The sequence below is a fragment of the Podarcis filfolensis genome (genome assembly GCF_964270895.1).
Source record: "Podarcis filfolensis genome assembly, chromosome: 1".
Taxonomy (NCBI): Eukaryota; Metazoa; Chordata; class Lepidosauria; order Squamata; family Lacertidae; genus Podarcis; species Podarcis filfolensis.
The window spans coordinates 77,794,696-77,813,192 of record NC_139604.1 but is presented as its reverse complement, the minus strand read 5'-3'; the positions used below and the strand labels follow the sequence as shown (position 1 = coordinate 77,813,192).

The window sequence follows — 18,497 nt, the reverse complement described above, 5'->3', positions numbered from 1 at the left end:
TGCAAGTGGTTCTACATTCAGTGCTGTCCTTGTATTATCTGTTTGGAGATGAGATAATACCATCCCAAGTTTTTCCCAAGGAGAGATGGCATGGTTTTGAGAGGTTCAAATTGGAAAAAATATATATGAGATAATCCTCATAAATGAACTTGGTAGTAACTGGAACAGTGCTTTTTTAAAAACATTATTATTGTGGCTGCTTACAGTCCAATATCTTTATTTCATGACATACCAACAACACATCTTCAAAAGTGCTATTTTGGCACTTATAAGCAACAGAATGTAAAATAGGAATCAGGTTCTGTTTCTTTAACATTGATGTAAAAACCAGTAATCTTTATAGTGGTATCCTATGTGCTCCTGTTATTTAAAATAGGTAGCAATTCTGAAATTATTTGTGAACAGTCCAGAAATTAAGATATTAAACAGTAGCTGTTAAGAAAGTAAATGTTTTCCTACACTACCTCTCACAACAAGCTTTCCTGCACCATTCTACAAAACTTGTGGAAGAAAGGAGAGTACTTCTTCAGATGAAAAAAGTATTCTTAATATGTTCTTGTTCATGTGTTACTATTTGGACAAGTCTAAGCCTGTTCAACTTGAGTGAGGCCACCAAATCCAATTCCTTTAGGACCAAAATTCTTTGCATAGCAAACTGGAAAAGAAAGAAAGGCATAAAGTTTGAGCTGTTTTCATGTGGCACTCAACAAAACACATATCCCATACTTCCTTCAGTGCCGTCCCTGAAACTCAGCTTCTCCAAAAGAAGCCTTTGGAACAACCAATAACATATTGTAACTAAGCCAAAGTATGTGTAATTTAAATGAGATTGGGAGGAATTCAGTATAGCACTACAAAAACTGCAAGTTTTCCACTTGCCAGATGGAATGATCCCCCTCCCCTCTGCCTGTGTGCTGTTCTGGGGGTTCTGAGCCTGAAGAGCCAATTGGGATGGAGGCAAAACCCCACTGTACTAACAGATCAGTGGCCCTTTGCCTAGTTTCACATGGGTGAGAAGGAGAGGAAAGATGCCAGGGGAAGAGGGTATCCTGCATTTCCTTGCCTCAGCATCACTGGCAGGTTGGGGTGGGAAGATTCAGAATAGTGTGGTGTCAAGACATGGGGGTATCTCGTACTTGAGGGAGGAGCTCGATATGTTTTCTCACATGTTTAGTTTAGCCCAGTCCTGAGAAGACAAATTTGATCCTGTGAAAATTTGCACCTAAAATTCATAAAGCTAGCATTCCCATCCTGACCCCCTCCCCTTTGGTTTAATAATATTTCCAGTTTCTGGTAGAAACTCAGTGCTATTGCAGCCCAAATGTGAGCAGTAGAGGCAGCTTCTTTCTTTAAGGACCTTTAAGAAAACCAAGTGGCAGCGGAGTTTCACTCTGAAAACAAGCTTTTTTGGTAACTCCACAAGTCTTCAAGGGAGGCACGTTAATTTGTCTGAATTAGGTTTGAGGCACGACAACTACACTTGCCTTTACAGTAAATCTCTCCATCTTTATCTGTGACATTTGTAGACTCTAGACTCTTCCCACAGAAAGCACATCGGAAGCATGTCTTGTGCCACGGCTGAAACGGAAAGCAAAAGAGTATTAAGGAAATCATAGACATTGCAGGTTTTCCTTTCCAAGATTTTTGCATTGGTAAATAAAGAGATTAACTCCCTTTACACAGACACCCACACACCTCTCCCCAGATTTCACATTTTCAACAGCTCAGGTGGAAATCTATTACCAGACTGACTGGAAGCGATGGAATCTATTATTCTCCTGTAGAAAGGAAATGTGATCCTTGATATGGGTTGTCTCTGCCTATCTCACCACTGGCAGGAAGTTAAACTTTTGAGGAAGACATCAGAGGCAGGACCACCCCCTAACTCCTGACCTACTCCCTGCCTTTGCCACTTGAGGAAGGCTTCCTGCCCTGCTCTAGGCACAGCAAAAGAAAAAGGTGGGAACGCCATCTTGGAAAGGATTTCAAGAATATAGTGAATTGCTTTGCTATATTACTGGATGTTAGCTTTATTTACAAGATGGAGTTGGTGGACACCCAAAGAAATGATGCCCCATTCTCTGAAAGGGACTGTTACCTCAGTGCTCTACTGGGCTGCTTTCCTCTCTTGTACATTTGTCAAGCAGCCACTTGGCAATCCCAACACACATTCCAAGATTGACTCATCTTCCTCAGATGATCTGTCCTTTGGAAGGAAGGTTCTCCAGAGGGTAGCCTAGCTGTTTGTCAGACAAAGTCTTCCTGGATTTATATGGACACAGCTTTATTATATTCTACTCAAAGAATGGCCTCCAACCCCATCTGGTATAAATGGAAAGCGAATTTATTTTTTCAAATAAGTGTTGGAGGACATTCTGCCCACCTCTCCTTCCTCTTGAGACCACCTCTGGTGTGGGCTGGGTTTTAGGGCTTCTGCCTGCATCATACATATCATGTTTAGTGCTTGCGTTTGTTTTGTTCCATCCAATTGTTGATCTACTTTCTAAGTTTCCATGTTTTATATGGTTCCTGTGCATTTTTGTTTTGTGGGGGCTGAGGAATAATAGGACTGGGGAGTTGTAAGGATCCCAAGAGACATCTCGTCCAAACCCCTGCAATGCTGGAATTTCAACACGTGAGTTGTTCCTCCTTTGACAATTTGGACTGGAGGGCAAGGCAATTCCTCTCCCTGGAAGAGGAGGCAAAAGAGTTGGAAGGGCCTGCCTATCCCGATTAGAGGGAGACATCATTTGACCCAGAGAATGTCCTCCAGTTCCATCTGTAAATAGAAATTCACACCAAGTACCAATTTCCATTTCCTGATATTGGAGAACACTATACAGAACATAGGAGGAATTTGACATCACGCTTTTACAAACATGCTGTTAGTACAGGCAGTTCTGCTTGCCTGACAGAATGATCTCGCCTCTTCTCGCCCCACTCACCATTCTGGGGGTTCTCAGAGAACCCCGACCCATAGCAAATAGGAGGCATGTGGCAGGTGCGGGGAGACTGGAAAGCCCCATTGCACTGGTGTCCTTCCGTGGGGCAGCAGAAATATTGGGGAGTGGAATAAACATGAAGCTTTCTATTACAAGAAGCTAATCGGTATTTGATTGGGAAGTTAGCGTCTTCTGCAATCAAGCCCTGCAGCCTCAGGAAAATACATTTAGAATCCATTTCAGGCAACTATGGTAGAAATCTTGAGTTTTAAGGATATAAACTCAATTACCAGCTGAAATTAGACAAGAGCATTCATGTCATGATGTTTGCATGCCTACTGAAGACATTTTTGTTTAATACGTTTTTCCCTGGGGTTTGACCCAGTCATTTGTGGAATATTAATTGTGTTTTTTAAAAAGAATTTGTGAAGATGGCTATAGAGTTTGATGTTTTTAGAGCTGTGTTTTAGTCTATTTTTATCTTGTACCTCCCACCTTCAATGGCTTCAGCTTAGAATGGTTTTTACATTTGTTAAATAATATTTTTTAGTTGCCTTAATAAAAGCAAAGCTGTTGCAGTAAAATTAGTAAAATTATGTTGTATATGATTTTATGTGAAGTCTTAAAACATTTTATTTCTATGTGGAATTTAAATGCAGCTTATTTTGTTTTCTTTTAATCTGGTCTATGGATTTAGCTATTCCAACAGGGAAGTTGATTGTTTGAATTAAATGTAGAACAGAAACATGCCTTTACAAGTGAACCCTAAATGTGTCTTTTCAGAAGCAACACCAAGCAGTTAGCACTCTCATGCGCTTTCCATTCTCTTTGATTAAAATTTCAATTTTGGCAGCTGCCCCTCTGCTATAATGCAATGGCACTTTACCTGCTTAGCTCATTTCTTACCTTTCCTCCTCCCATTATCTTCTCTGCAGCATACACTGACTTCCCACAACGAGGGCATTTATCAACATCGCCAAATTTTTTGGCAAACTTTGAAGGGTTGGTAGGAGTGGAAGGACGAGCTGGCTTTGGTGAGCTGATGACAAGAATGTTCAGTGCACATTAAGCTTTTTATCTTGGAGCAGCTAAATTAAGCATTACAAGCAGAAGACATGTGTCGTGGCATCCGTAACAAAACAGTAATCACAAGAATACAAATACTTTATACAAAAAGAGGGGGCATTCTGTGGAGGCAGAAAGTAGCTGCCATGCCTAAGGTAAAGGTAAAGGGACCCCTGACCATTAGGTCCAGTCGTGACCGACTCTGGGGTTGCGGCGCTCATCTCACTTTATTGGCCGAGGGAGCCAGCGTACAGCTTCCGGGTCATGTGGCCAGCATGACTAAGCCACTTCTGGCGAACCAGAGCAGCGCACGGAAACACCGTTTACCTTCCCACCGGAGCGGTACCTATTTATCTACTTGCACTGGTGTGCTTTCGAACTGCTAGGTTGGCAGGAGCAGGGACCGAGCAACGGGAGCTCACCCCGTCGCGGGGATTTGAACTGCCAACCTTCTGATCGGCAAGTCCTAGGCTCTGTGGTTTAACCCACAGTGCCACCATGCCGCCGCCATGCCTACTACCCTTCAATAACCCTCTCCTCCATGAGATGTAATGTGCAGTGGTACCTCGGTTTTCAAACGTAATCCATTCCCGAAGACCGTTTGAGTTCTGAAACATTTGAAAACTGAAAACTCAAAAGCCGATAGCTAGGCCTCAGGATCTTGCACTCAGCAGAAGCTGCATGGCATGTTCGACTTCCGAGGCATGTTCGAAAACCAAAGCATTTACCAGTACTTCCAGGTTTACGGCATTCGAAAACCAAAATGTTCGTCAACCGAGACATTAAAAAACCAAGGTACCACTGTACTTGGAAGTAAGTCCTATCAATTTTCAAATAAGTTTCCTTAAGGTTACAGCTTTGGGAAATAATAATAATCTGATTCTACAAGTGATGAAAATCTTTATGGAATTAACATATTCATGCCACCACACATCTTGTAATGCTCCTTTTCTTATTCTTACTGTGTTGCAATTGTAACCTTTCATTCCATGTCTTTATGAACATAGAATTCTCCAAATGAATCAGCCCCCACCCCCCAATATAAAATACCCACAGTCATTTTTCTGCCCGCCTTCCTTAGACAATACAGATTGCATTGTGGCTATTCAAGTATTAATAACATCTCAGTACAACGCAGGAAAATAATTTCATCATTGTACTGAGAACCGATCCCTTTGATTGTACTGCACTTAATGAGTCACAATTGCGGTGAATAGTAAAGACTGTGACAATATGTAAAGCAAGGGCTCTTTCTGTAGTGTAATTGCCCACTGGCATAGGAAATCTTTTTCAAGTAATATTCTGCAGGGGCAGGACATCATTAAAATGGATAAAAATTATTAGATCTATTGAAGAAAAGTCTGCGCTACAGCTTCCCCTGTGTGTTGTTATGGAAACTAATGAAGTGACTTGATGCAACAGAGGCCATAATTACTATTTTTTTAAAAACCAAGGATTCCACTCACTGCTGTAGATCCAGCCCAAGATGCTCTCCAGTGTCTGTGCTGAGGCAGCCTGCACCTTGTCCAAAGCCAATCCCTTTTGGGCCATATTTTCTCCCATAACAAGTTTTGCAGTAGATTTCAGATTCGTGAGCTGCTACTGTCGTACTGTCCAGAGCTTTTCGGCAGGCCACTGGAAAGGAAGCAAATGCACTGAAACATATGCACCTACAGTTTGCTATAGGTTTGGGGGAGTTGGACAGGAGAGGGTTCCTGGAGCCTAAAGGTCTACTAAAAGCTACTTAAAAATCAGTGGCAAAATATGCTACTCACATCTGGGATGTTAGTAAAATTACAGGTAAATGGCCCGGAAAAGTTAGGAGAGCAAATACTAAATGGTAGAGGTCTTTGTTTCAAATCTCTCCTCAGCCACAAACTCTTTAAGTTGCTTCTGGCAAGCCACATACAGTCCTGCCCTCTCCACAACAGGAGTAACAGGACTGGCCTACTTTACAGGGCTGTTGTAAAGATTACTAAGAAGATCTATGTGAAGTGCTTTGGATATTCATAAATGCTGCATATATTTTTTAAGGTCTGGTCTTATTAAGCCTTGCTTGTGTCTCATAAATGTGTATTACATCTAAGCACCACTTTGGGAAGTAATTGCTGTCTGATTCTAAAAGTGATTATTACCTCTACACATATTAACAGAACTTTGTAAAGCCATCACCAGAATTGTAACCTGCTCCAATTCTTATTCATACTTTGCTTCAGTTGTGGAAAATGCCATATTCTCTTCAGACATAAAACATCCTGATATAATGAGTGGTATAAAATGGAAGAAATGTCACTGGAGATATTTAATTTTATATCACTGGATTTTGGATCCAGTCCTAAATAGTGAAGAAATAGGAGAGTAGGGGAAAGAGAGAAACCAAAATTCCTACAGAGTTCAATGAGATATACTCTTAGATGATGATGATGATGATAATCATAATCATAATTTATTATTTATACTCCGGCTGAGTTTCCCCAGCCACTCTGGGCAGCTCCCAATCGAGTGTTAAAAACAATACAGCATTAAATATTAAAAACTTCCCTAAACAGGCCTGCTTTCAGATGTCTTTTAAAAATAGGATAGCTGCTTATTTCCTTGACATCTGACGGGAGGGTGTTCCACAGGGCGGGCGCTACTACCAAGAAGGCCCTCTGTCTTGTTCCCTGTAACCTCACTTCTCGCAATGAGGGAACCGCCAGAAGGCCCTCGGCGCTGGATCTCAGTGTCCGGGCTGAATGATGGGGGTGGAGACGCTCCTTCAGGTATACAGGACTGAGGCTGTTTAGGGCTTTAAAGGTCAGCACCAACACTTTGAATTGTGCTCGGAAACGTCACTTGTCCAAGCAGCCTGTCCACATCCTCAGAGGTAACAGATTGGAATTGATTCCATGTAACAGGACTCTAGCACTTTCTCACCCCAGCCCTGCTTCCATGGCGAAGTCTACCGCCTTCCGAATCTGAGCGACTTTATGTGCAAAAAACTTTGCAAAAGCATTGCAGGAGATCTTGGGATCCCTACTAGGCCCCAGTGATGAAGGTGGTTCTGATAGATTGCGAACCACCTGAAAGAGTCTCCTGCTGCTGTTTTCTGCAGATGCAATAGAGGCAATGAAGAAGGTCCTCTTCGCTGTCGCCATTGCCACTTGGTAGGCTCGACATTGAGCTTTAACCCGTGTCCGGTCCAATTCAGAGTGAGTTTTTCACCACTCACTCGTCTCAATGATTGTTTCATCGCTCTCAGCTCCGGGGATTACATTGTTTTCCTAAAATTAAGACCAGTAAAGCAAGACATTTCTGGCACTATGTGAAGCTGATCTGTCCCTTTTCTGCATTCTTCTCTGTGAAAAAATGATTTTTTGTGTCTGTGTGTGTAAGGGGAGTGATGCAGATAAAGTGCTTCTATTTCTGGCCCCTCTGGGACAGAGTATCTGTTTGCTGCAACAGATGGAGTCAAAGCCCTTGAAGTGCTATTGTTGAAACAGCTCCGAGATATTCGTCAATCTGCTGGCAGAGGCAGCACAGCCGCCATGAATTAGTTTTAGGCTTACAAATTGTGATCATGCCACATGTCCACCACAGATGTGCTTTAAGTAAAAGTCAGCTGGGAAGCAAAGTAAGTAAATAGCAAGCCACACATGAAAGAGTATCTTTCAAGTCAGTCACAGGGCTGCAGATAATAAGTGGGCATTTAATTTTTTTTTAATGGAGGAAGGGGACTTTTCTGCCTGCATTATACTATAGAAATAGGAAGAGGATGGTGATATTGTGCATTTGATGGCACATTATGAGCTGCTTTTACTTCTCTAGTTTTTGATGATTTTTTAATTTAATCTCTGATTGAATTTTGGCTGTAGCTGATTTTGTTACTTTTATGGACTGGTGTGGTTTTAGTGTTTTACCAGGCGAATCGAGATTCTTGTTGCTTTGCTTTAAGTTATTATTATTGCTATCATAATCAATATATTAATTTATTAATTATGCCCCCGTATTTGAATAATGTACCCAGCATATTGTACAGCATGAGCGTACGATCATATACATATACAGTGGAATCTTGGTTTTCAAATGTAATCCATTCCAGAAGACCGAGAAAATAGAAAAGCAATGGCGGTTGGCAAGTACAATGGGGAAAATGGAAAAGCATGCCATGGAAGCCATTTGACTTCCAAGGCGTGTTCAATAACGGAAGCAATTACTTCCAGGTTTTTGGCATTCGGGTTCCGAATTGTTCGGCCTCCGAGACGCTCGAAAACCGAGGTTCCTCTGTATATAAAACTAACAAAGTTTCAAAAAGCAATACAAAAGCATGTATAACCCAAACCATACCAACAGCAGCACAGCTAGAAGATATTACACATTCACAATGCAAGTAAAGGCATGTTCACTCAGAAATAAATCCTGCTCACTTCAATGGAACTAATTTCCAAGTAAGCACGTATGGGACCTCAGCCCACAACTGACAGCAATAAACCTAGATTTACATCAAAGTCTTCAAACAAAGAGTATCTGCAATTTCTGGCAATACTCACCTGCTGACTATGCCAACAAGGCATGAAGCTCAAGATGGACAGAATTCGTGCACTTTATAACAGAAAACTTGTATCCAATAACATAAACGGTATATTGACATCTTCAACCTATTAGAATGTCTTTAATGATAGTAGCATGTGCTTCACAAATGCTCCTGTTCATTCCAATAAATCAGGATTTTGATATCAGTTTATGTGGTTTACTGTTGGTAGAGGACATCTTTGGGCTTTCCCCCCTTTTTTATACTTTCAGGAAGAGAAATGCCATCACCTGCTGAGGCAGAGTGCTGCCTGCCTCCCTAGAAGAGGCAGAAACTATGTACAGAGAAACTGAATTGTGAATAGCCCACTTAAAGTGTGGGTAGACCTGCCCTGCACCACTCACTGTCAGTCTGTCATTCAGAGAGCCAGCAAGAAAAATAATTACTGATCAGGGTTGTAGAGGCAGGAAGTCCTTTCTAAAGTCTAACCAGAACTCAGCTTTCCTGTACTTTAAAACCATCACTCTTTATCCTATCTTCAATGGATCTCAGTTTAAATTACGGGAAAGTAAATGAGGGTTGAACATTAGGGGAGAATGTCTTACCAATCAGGGACAATCAGTAAGGAAAACAAGCTACTGTCTGCCAGCCATCAATCCTTCTCGGTCCATGCCTTGCTAAGCAATTCCTTTTTTAAACCTTGTCCTTTCCCCCTTAACTTTATCTGATGCTCGTATTGTTTGATTTGAAACATCTGCTTTTATTGTTTTTTAATATTTTGTTGGGAGTCAGCCAGAGTAGTTGGAGCAGCCCTGTCAGATGTAAAAGGTAAAGGGTAAAGGGACCCCTGACCATTAGGTCCAGTCGTGACCGAATCTGGGGTTGCGGCACTCATCTCGCTTTATTGGCCGAGGGAGCCGGCGTACAGCTTCCGGGTCATGTGGCCAGCATGACTAAGCCGCTTCTGGCGAACCAGAACAGCACACGGAAATGCTGTTTACCTTCCTGCTGGAGCGGTACCTATTTATCTACTTGCACTTTGATGTGCTTTTGAACTGCTAGGTTGGCAGGAGCAGGGACCGAGCAATGGGAGCTCACCCCGTTACGGAGATTCAAACCGCCGACCTTCTGATCGGCAAGTCCTAGGCTCTGTGGTTTAACCCACAGCACCACCCATATAAATAATAAAGGTGTTGTTGTTGAGTTAAACTGAGTGTATTTTCTTCCCTGTTCTTCACTGAAGATCATAACTTGTCGGCATTCGTCTGTCCCAAGAGACAGTGGTGTGTGCCTCCAGTCAAACCACTGTGTTAGCAGCACCAGCGTGACCTCCCCAGGGCACAAGCCTGGGCAGTGTGTATGGAGGTTCTGGGCTGCCCAGGCAACAAGACCCCACGCTCGACCTAGCTGATGTGGTCCCAAGGATACAGAGCAATATGTTGGGCACAGCTTGGCTGCAGGTGTTGCTGGAAGGAAGCATGCAAGGTGTCATCCAACCATCTTTGGGGCTCCACCCTGAATTTGTGCAGCAGAGAGTTAGGATTAGAGTTTTCCTTGTCCTAGATGGGCTACCTTCCCAGGTTGACAACCTCCTCTACCCCTCAGATAATAACTATTCCACCATAAACCTCCATTTCCCACATATTCCTTTCAGTTTAGACGAGTAGGATTAGTGCCACAATCAACTGTAGTATAAGGTTACCAGATGTCCCCATTTCCCAGGGACAGTCCCTGGATTTACAAATCAGTCCCCATACAAAATCCATTGAAGTTGAAAAGTGTTCCCAGATTCATTGAAAAAAATCTGGTAACCTTACTGTAGTACATTGTGGATTTGCTGGTGAAATAAAATAGCAGAGATCCACTTACTGCAATGGAAGCACGTCTTATGAAAACTACGGCCGTTACACTGGATTTCTTCAGCATGGTAGACAGTCTTGTCACACGCACCACATTTGGCTCCACCTCCCCAGTTTGGCATCCTTGAAACTTTCAACTGGTTTGCAATGACACCTTTAAACCAAAATACAAATGAGTCAGAATGAGAACATATTAGTAACCTAGTTTGCTCTCTCATACCTCTCTCTTTAGTAGTGGTCAGCGTTCCGGCAGCCCTTCAGAATGCCCCCTAGAAGGAAGCTACGTCATGATGTGGCATTATTCTAGAGCATTCTGGGGGAAGCAATGGTGGGCTCCTAGAGGGTGACCACTCAGAGGAGCTCCACCACCTCTAGTGGCAGCGGCAGAAAAGAAAGGCAAGCAGAGGTTGCTACCACTACTGTGAAACTGATATGCCTTCCTGAGACTTTGGGGACTTCCAGATGGGTGTTTATTCAGTGTTCCTCTTGCATCAAATCTCCTTCTGGCATCAAAAGGCCAGACCATATCCCCCACCCCCCAATCTGAATTTTACCTTTCTGTGGGAAAATCTAACAACAACAATCTTCTTCTTCTTTGGCGATCATTTGTAGCCAAGTAAGATTGTTTTCCATAAACATGGTTTTAACAATGAGGCTGTAAGTGACTGTGGAGGCCAATTCTGGATCCACATGTCCTTCCACAGTGGGGACATAGGCTTCTGGGTGGGAGTTGATCATGGTGAGGGTTTGCCAAGCGTGCCTTCCTCTTAGCGCATTTCTCCCTCTCGTCCTGAGTTTGAGCATCTTCAAAGCCCATGACACCTTTGGTAAAGACTGTTCTCCAATTGGAGCGCTCACAGGCCAGTGTTCCCCAATTGTTGGTGTTTATACTACATTTTTTTAGATTTGCCTTGAGAGAGTCTTTAAGCCTCTTTTGTTGACCACCAGCATTATGCTTTCCATTTCTAAGTTCGGAATAGAGTAGTTGCTTTGGAAGACAATAATCAGGCATCTGTACAACATGACCGGTCCAATGAAGCTGATGTTGAAGAATCATTGCTTCAACCCTGGTGATCTTTCCAGTACACTGGCATTAGTTTGCCAGTATTCCCAAGTGATGTGTATTCCCAACTTTCGAAGATACTGTTGATTGAATCTTTCAAGGAGTTGGAGTCGACGTTTCACAAGCATACAATAAGGTTGGTCGTACAATAGCTTTGTAAACAAGCATTTTGGTTTCCCTGCAAATGTCCCAGTCCTCAAACATACTGCACTTCAATGTGGAGAAAGCTGCACACGCAGAGGCCAGGCGATGCTGGATTTTGGCAACAATGTCGGCCCTTGAGGAAAATCTAACAACAACAATACCCCACTGCCAACAATCTCAGTGACCTGTTGTAAACTTCATATAGGATAGGGGCTTAATTTGCAAAGCTCCCCAAATTTTCCTGCCAATTTTGCACAGACATTTTAAGCTGAACTTAACTTTCAGCTCTGCCTTTTTTAAAAAAGATGCACTCCAAGAAATGTTGCCTTCTGTGCAGCTATTAATGGTACAGAAATCCCCTCCAGTTCTGAACCGGGTACACAGCTGACATCTCTTGCTGCTCCAATTACCGTTTCATCAAAGCCTGTGATGTGTTCACACCTGCCTTCTCAAACTGCAGTTTGTTCTTTCCAAGTATTTCTCTTTTACTCCACTTGCATGCAATTGCCTCAGAGATTAAGGCGCTGCTGAACTTTTTGGATTCATCTCCACATTGAGAATAAAGTAATGGCTCTGCCACATTATAGTGGGAATATGCTGTGCCTATTAAGGGGACATGAAGGATTCTGCCTTTGAAAAGGAAATGTTGCCTAACTACACGTACTCAGCCCAGGAGGAGTGAGAGGAGATAGAGTTGTATTCCTAAAACATTTGAACTGACTCTTGCAATGATACATTGGGGGTACTCCTGACCATGTTTATTCATCAGGAATAAGGGTATACCTGGCAGTCCAGTCCCTAGTAAACTGCTAGGAGAAATATGCCATTGTAATGGTATAGGATAACTCTATCGATTTAAAACAGGGGTGGGAAAAGTTTCAGCCTGGGGGCTGAGTTCTCTTCTGGACCACCTGGCAGTGGTGGGTGGGGTCAGAGGCAAAAGTGAGTGTAATAACAAATACAATTTTTATCTTTTCTATCCTCCATCCAGGCAAGCAAGAGGCATTATCAGAGGTTGAGGACAAAGTCCAGCCGGGCAAAAACACTTGGGGTGGGAAGCAAAACCAGTAATTGGTGTGGCCTGGGCCTGACAAAGAGGTCTGGAGAGCTACATTTGGACCCAAGTGTGGCTGTGCGTCATATTTTAAAGATTTTTAAAGATTAAAAATAAGAGAGTGAAGGGACCTTGAATCTGCCCATCAACAGCACTTGGACAGCAGAGTGAGCAGCCACACAGCTCAGCTGGTCAGAGTCTTTCCCACCATAGTGCAATGAATCACATTTCTATTCCATTTTTTCCTCCTAAATTTTCAGCTATACATCCAAACCACCCTATGTACAGCAGTATCCTCTTTTGCCTACCCTATCTAGTAGGCAGCTATATTCTCTTCCACCTTATGTTTCTAGCTGAGCTCCTTTCCTTTCTTTAGCTCAGTCTTCTCACTTATTCCCCCCTGAGCAGATGCTATTTTATCACAGCTTGCTATGTGGTGTTGCTCAGCGACGGAAGTTAAAAGGAATTCTTTCCCGCAGGCATCGTGTCTCTGATATGATACGGTTGGTTATGAAGGCAGACTGCAGAATGAATTCCCACATGCTGGATTTTACAGCACAGCGATGCACACGTCTGCGCAGAGCATTTGAAAGTGTATCGGCTCAAAAATGATATTGTAGGATTGGAAAAGAAGTAAAAAAGGAAAAGCCCAAATAATCAAGTAGCTGGAGCAAATGACCTATGAGGAGAGGTTAAAACATTTAGGGGTTTATAGTTTAGGGGGAAATGGGGAGGAAAGACACATTACAGAGGTTTATTGGATTATGCATGGTGTGGAGAAAATAAACAGAGAAGAGTGGTCCTCTCCTTTGCATAATCCTAGAGCCCAGGGCCAATCTCACTGCCTGTTCAGTTGTCCTCTCTGAGCAGGTAAGCAGTGAAAAGAGTAAGATAATGGAGCAGTTTCCTTCTGTTGTGTCTCTTTGAGGTTTGTCCAACAATGAAATCTCTCTCAATAGTGAGTTGTCATACATCCGGAATTTCCCGGACACAGCTGGGATTCATCCGTACAAAAGAGTATCCGAGAGGAATGGCAGCCCATATCAGCAGTGCTGATTTTTTGGCAAGTTTTCCCCAAAATAGGCAAAAACTTCATGGGGGGGGGGGAGAGAATTTTCAAAAAAAGACCAACAACTTTGCCCCCCCCCCCCCAATGCTCAACAACTTTTGTGCCCAGATTTTCACTTTTGAAATATGGCAACCCTATTTTAACCTCTTATTCCTGTGCCACAGGAGTGGCTAACCTGTGGCCCTCCAAATCTTATTTGACTCCACCTCCCATCAGCCCCAGCCAGCATGGCTGATGATGAAGGGAGAGCCACAGGGTAGCCTGTTGTAATAGTCCTGAAATTGTCAGCTCCTTCTTAACCCCCTGGTCTACTTCCTGGCTTCCATTTTCTTCTTCTAACTCTTACAGAAAAGTTCCAGTTTCTCTCCTGGAAACTACAGTCCTGCAGGAGTATTCATAAATAATTATTCATAAATAAACAACAACTATACTACATTTCCCCTTTCCCTCTTTTTTTTTAAGATTAAAACGAAAAATAAATTTGAGTGACACTTCTAACATTAGAAAGCTTACCACAGACTTACACACGCTTTCTAAAATGCGTACTTATATAAATGCACTAGACATAAACATGTCTTTAAGTCTGGACAGTCTTTGGATAGCTTGATCACTCCTAATAGTCTTCTTTTGAGTAGGTTCAACAGCCACTATCTCTACCATGGGCGTAGCAAAGGAGGGCAGGGGGCACCTGCTCCCCCAAATCAATACAAATCTGAGGTTCTGGACCCCCCCCCGTAACAAAAGCCTGCTTCCCCCTAACAAAAATCATGGCTACGCCCCTAATTTCTACTGTTCCATTACTGCTGTGATTACCAGATTCTTCAACATGTTGCAGTCATGAGAGGTCTCTGCATCACTGTACTCAAGCTGTGGCAGGACCTTTAACAGATGTTTGACATTCTTAATTACAGTTATCTAATTATCAGCGCTAACAAGCTCAAAATAAGAAGCTGATCTGCTCCAAAGAGTTACATAGCATGCATGCTTATCTATTGGCCGATGCTGATCACCTGTGCTATTGCTAGCAACGCAGGCCAAATCTCCAACTCTGAAGTGTTGTTTCGCAGCACTGGCACATTCAGAACCTAAGAAGGCCTTGCTGGGCCAGGCAAAAGGCCCATCTAGTCCAGCATCCTGTTCTCACAGTAGCCAACCTATGAGAAGCTCACAAGCAGGGCATGAGCATATCTGCACTCTCCCCACTTGTGATGCCCAGGAGCTGGTATTCAAAGGCATGCTGCCTCCCTCACTGTTATTTCACCTTCTCACAGTTGGTGAATGTCTTTGAGGCCCTATCTGCAGGATACATTTAAAGCAGTACGATACCTCTTTAAACAGTCAAGACTTCCCACAAAGAACTATGAGAGCTGCAGTTTGTTAAGTGTGCTGAGAGTCATTTGGAGACCTCGATTCCCCTCACAGAGCTGCAATTCTCAGTGCGGCTTAACGATCAATCCCTGTTTCCGGAGAACTCTGGAAATTGTAGCTCTGTGAGGGAAATACATGCCTCCTAATAACTCTCAGCTCTTACTAACTGTAGTTCCCAGGATTCTTTGGGAGATGCCGAAAGTCTGAATGTTTAAGCTGATGTGATGCTGCTTTAATTGTATGGTGCAAGCAAGGCCTAATAGAAATATCATTTGCCTCACCTTGGTTGTAGGGCCCAGGCACGAATTTCACATAGTAAAAGCAATCTAGCAGGTGTCTCTGTTAAGGTCCTGAGCAGAGGAACTTTGCTCAGTAGGAGATTGGTAAAAGTATCTTGTATAGAGAGGCTCCTTGAAACCTGGACCTGGCAATGTATTTAGTTATGCTAACCTTTGTATTTAAGAGGTCAAAATGAAATTAATCCAGAACCACACATCATGCTGCATGCTTTTACAGTACCAATCACCTCTTAGGTTTGGTAATGGCTGGAAGAGAGAAAAGGGGTCTGGCTCAGGGGTTGTCAACCTGGTCCCTGCTGCCCACTAGGGGGCGTTTCAGGATGCTAGGTGGGTGGTAGGGGGTTCTACCGCGCAAGCTGAATCCTCCTTCCATCAAGCACTGGTTTGAGGTAAGGAAATTTTACCATCAAGAAAGATGCATTAGTGGGTGGTAGGTATAAAAAGGTTGACTACTCCTGGTCTAGATACTTTATCTTAGGTGACTGTCATTAAGCTCAGAGAGAAAAGGGGAAATGAATACTGGTACTTTGGCCATATTCTGTGAGCATGGAGAGGTGATATGATCACAGCTGCTTGGCAGGTGGCAAAAAAGTAAGCACAATGTCCTCTTCATTAACTCATGTTTCAGATGTACCGCAGAATCTAGTAGGTGGGTATCTGCTTTGCTCATGGCGCTTTCTTGATGTCTCTGAGTCATATTTTCTTGGATGATCAAATGCTAACTTGACATTAGAACATCACATCAACATTTGTCAAGTTGTTCTTGACCCAGTCCTTGCCAGGAGAGTTGTTTTCTTACTATAGCAACCTCACCCCCAAAATAAAAGTTGTGCTGAGTTTCTCTCAGTGGTGCTAGACAAAACCACAACTGAGTCAAAGGATTTCGAATAGCGAAAGATTTATCAAGTTCTATCCTTCCTTCATAAAAATGACCCTCTAAATGTCAAAAAGAATATGGAGCAGATTTTGTGTTGATATATTACCAAAAGGAGTTGCTTTGATTCTTTCTCACTTAAAGCATAAAAAACCACCCCAAAATAATCTGAGCTGATATGAGTTATAAAGAAAACATAATACTGGGAAACCTATAGAAGAACTGCTGTGGACTATCAATACTGCCATTTCTAAGAGCATTACACTAAACCTGTTCTCTCACATAAATGTTGAATGCATTTGATGATACTGGATACTGAAGATTTCAAGTTTAAGGAATATTGACTTAGGAACACTACTGTCATAGAGTCTTTTAAAGAACAAATAGTCTTCAAAAAACTTCTATTTTCTTTATTTCTTTATGAAGAAAAACACAGAAATATAACTTCACTCTTAAACGATTTCGGCTAGAGCAAAATAACCGAATTACTATTTCTTGTGACATAAGATGGTTAAGATAATTAGATGCCTAGTGCACCCACAGTTCTCTATCAGGAAACTTAAGGCCTGATTCCAGTTTAAAACAACACCATCTAATAATGAAAACTGAAGATCTGGCTGTCGTAAATTATAATTGTTTCCAAATTACTACTACTACTAGTAAATTATAATTGTTTCCAAATTACTACTAGTGCTAGTATCAGGAGCAGCAAACGTTTCATTCAGTATCAGAGGTCTGACACTGCACAGCACATAATGTTCATCTTTCTAAGAGTATTTTAAAAATCTATAATTCATAATTTTTGGATATCAAGATGCCAACCGCCACTTCTTAACATAATTTTTGCCAGCATTACATTTTTAGTTGTGCTGTACTAAATAGATTTTCATTTATTGGAAGAAAAATTCAGAGAACCACAACACGTTTGGAAGTAGCCAAAAAAAGATGTTAATAATCAACATGTCGGCTTCACATAAAGCATCATGCCCCCGCAAACTTAAAATACAGAGCACTACCTTGGCTTGTAAATTAAATGAGATATAGGAAAAACATTCTCTCAATGAAAAGGAAAATGCTCAATGTGCTCCTCATTAAACATAATTGGAGCCTTTTGACACTTTATCATCATAACTTACCAGGATGAGTTGTATCCCTTTGTCTTCTGTGTCTTTTTGAAGAGCTTAAGCTAGGATCTGGAAGTCTTTAAATACTTCCAAGTAGTTACAAGCTTTGGCTAGGAAAGGGTAAGGGAAAGAAGTGTGTGTGTGTGTGTGTGTGCGTGTGAAGGGGCACAGGAGAAAGAGTACGTGAGCAATGCTACTGCTATCAGGTGGCTTAAAATAACTTGTGACAAAGCCTTGGATTGAGCACCAATTATGAGCAAGTTGCAGAACAATGCAGGGCCCTCCGATTACACCCAGATGCCCTTTCCAAGTGCAGCTGCCTAGATATAAAGAAATTTAATAAATCAATGTGTCACACAGGGCATGTGCTAGGTGAGAGGTCAATTATGATTGAATCTTTAAAAATAAAATTAAAGGCAGAAACACTGCTCAACAATATAGGCAGCAATATGACGGTGTCCACAGCCACGATGAATGGTCATTAGGGAAATACCTTACATGAATACTAAGTTGCGTAAAGAAAATAATATGAGAATTGCGTTGCTACAACCTAAAGCCAGTAACAGTCGAGCAAGTTGGTCAGGGATCAACCATGGAGCTGGCACTCATTGCTACTTTGTCAAGCCGCAGCTCTTCTGACAAAGCCTTACAGAATGCTCTGTTCACTTTTTGTGAAGAAACAGGGCTTTCAGACATTTTGTTCTGGGTTTTTACTTGGTTTCAATGGTTTCTTTTTTGCTTCAAGGGCACCTCCTGCTTAGGAGAGTCCAAAGTTCAGAGGAAGTTGTTCACAGAAGAGTAAGAAATCTAAGAGGTGATGGTTTGCTTACAACATTTTGCACAGGGAGGGTCAAAGTTTCATTCTAGGCATCTGGAAATTAAGGGGAAATAGAAAATTAACCCAGATTTTCCTTTCCTCCTGTTTGGGTAAAAGGGGGGTGGGTTAGTAAAAACAACAACTGTATATAGGTCATGTTTAACAATAGATCAATTAGTCAGATGGTTGTGAAGTCAGAAACGTGAAGGCTTGAAACTTCAAGAGAGAAAAAGGGAAGGAAACAGTTTCAGAGACCTGGAACCCTGAAAGATGTTGGTGGGCAGTTAGGCATTGCAAAAGTAAGGAAAC

General features: G+C 42.2%; 1 protein-coding gene across 1 annotated transcript; it reads right to left on the bottom strand.

The window, feature by feature from the left end:
- Positions 1-200: 200 nt before the first annotated feature.
- Positions 201-17,496, bottom strand: CSRP3 (cysteine and glycine rich protein 3). The gene is made up of 6 exons (XM_083600279.1): positions 17,384-17,496; positions 10,387-10,530; positions 5,474-5,642; positions 3,849-3,981; positions 1,485-1,578; positions 201-655 (listed from the first exon to the last, which is right to left on the bottom strand). Exons 2-6 carry the CDS (start codon positions 10,496-10,498, stop codon positions 585-587), a joined length of 579 nt encoding a protein of 192 aa, XP_083456405.1. The 5' UTR covers positions 10,499-10,530; positions 17,384-17,496; the 3' UTR covers positions 201-584.
- Between the last annotated feature and the right edge of the window lie 1,001 nt (positions 17,497-18,497).

What these genes read in the sequence shown, in the direction of transcription:
- CSRP3 (XM_083600279.1), bottom strand. Translation starts at nt 10,498, where the DNA reads ATGCCAAACTGGGGAGGTGGAGCCAAATGTGGTGCGTGTGACAAGACT. An exon ending in TAAGACGTGCTTCCATTGCA is followed by an intron (nt 5,643 to 10,386) that starts GTAAGTGGATCT and finishes CTTCCTTTCCAG; the next exon opens with TGGCCTGCCGAAAAGCTCTG. An exon ending in TGGAGAGATTTACTGTAAAG is followed by an intron (nt 656 to 1,484) that starts GCAAGTGTAGTT and finishes TTTCTTTTCCAG; the next exon opens with TTTGCTATGCAAAGAATTTT.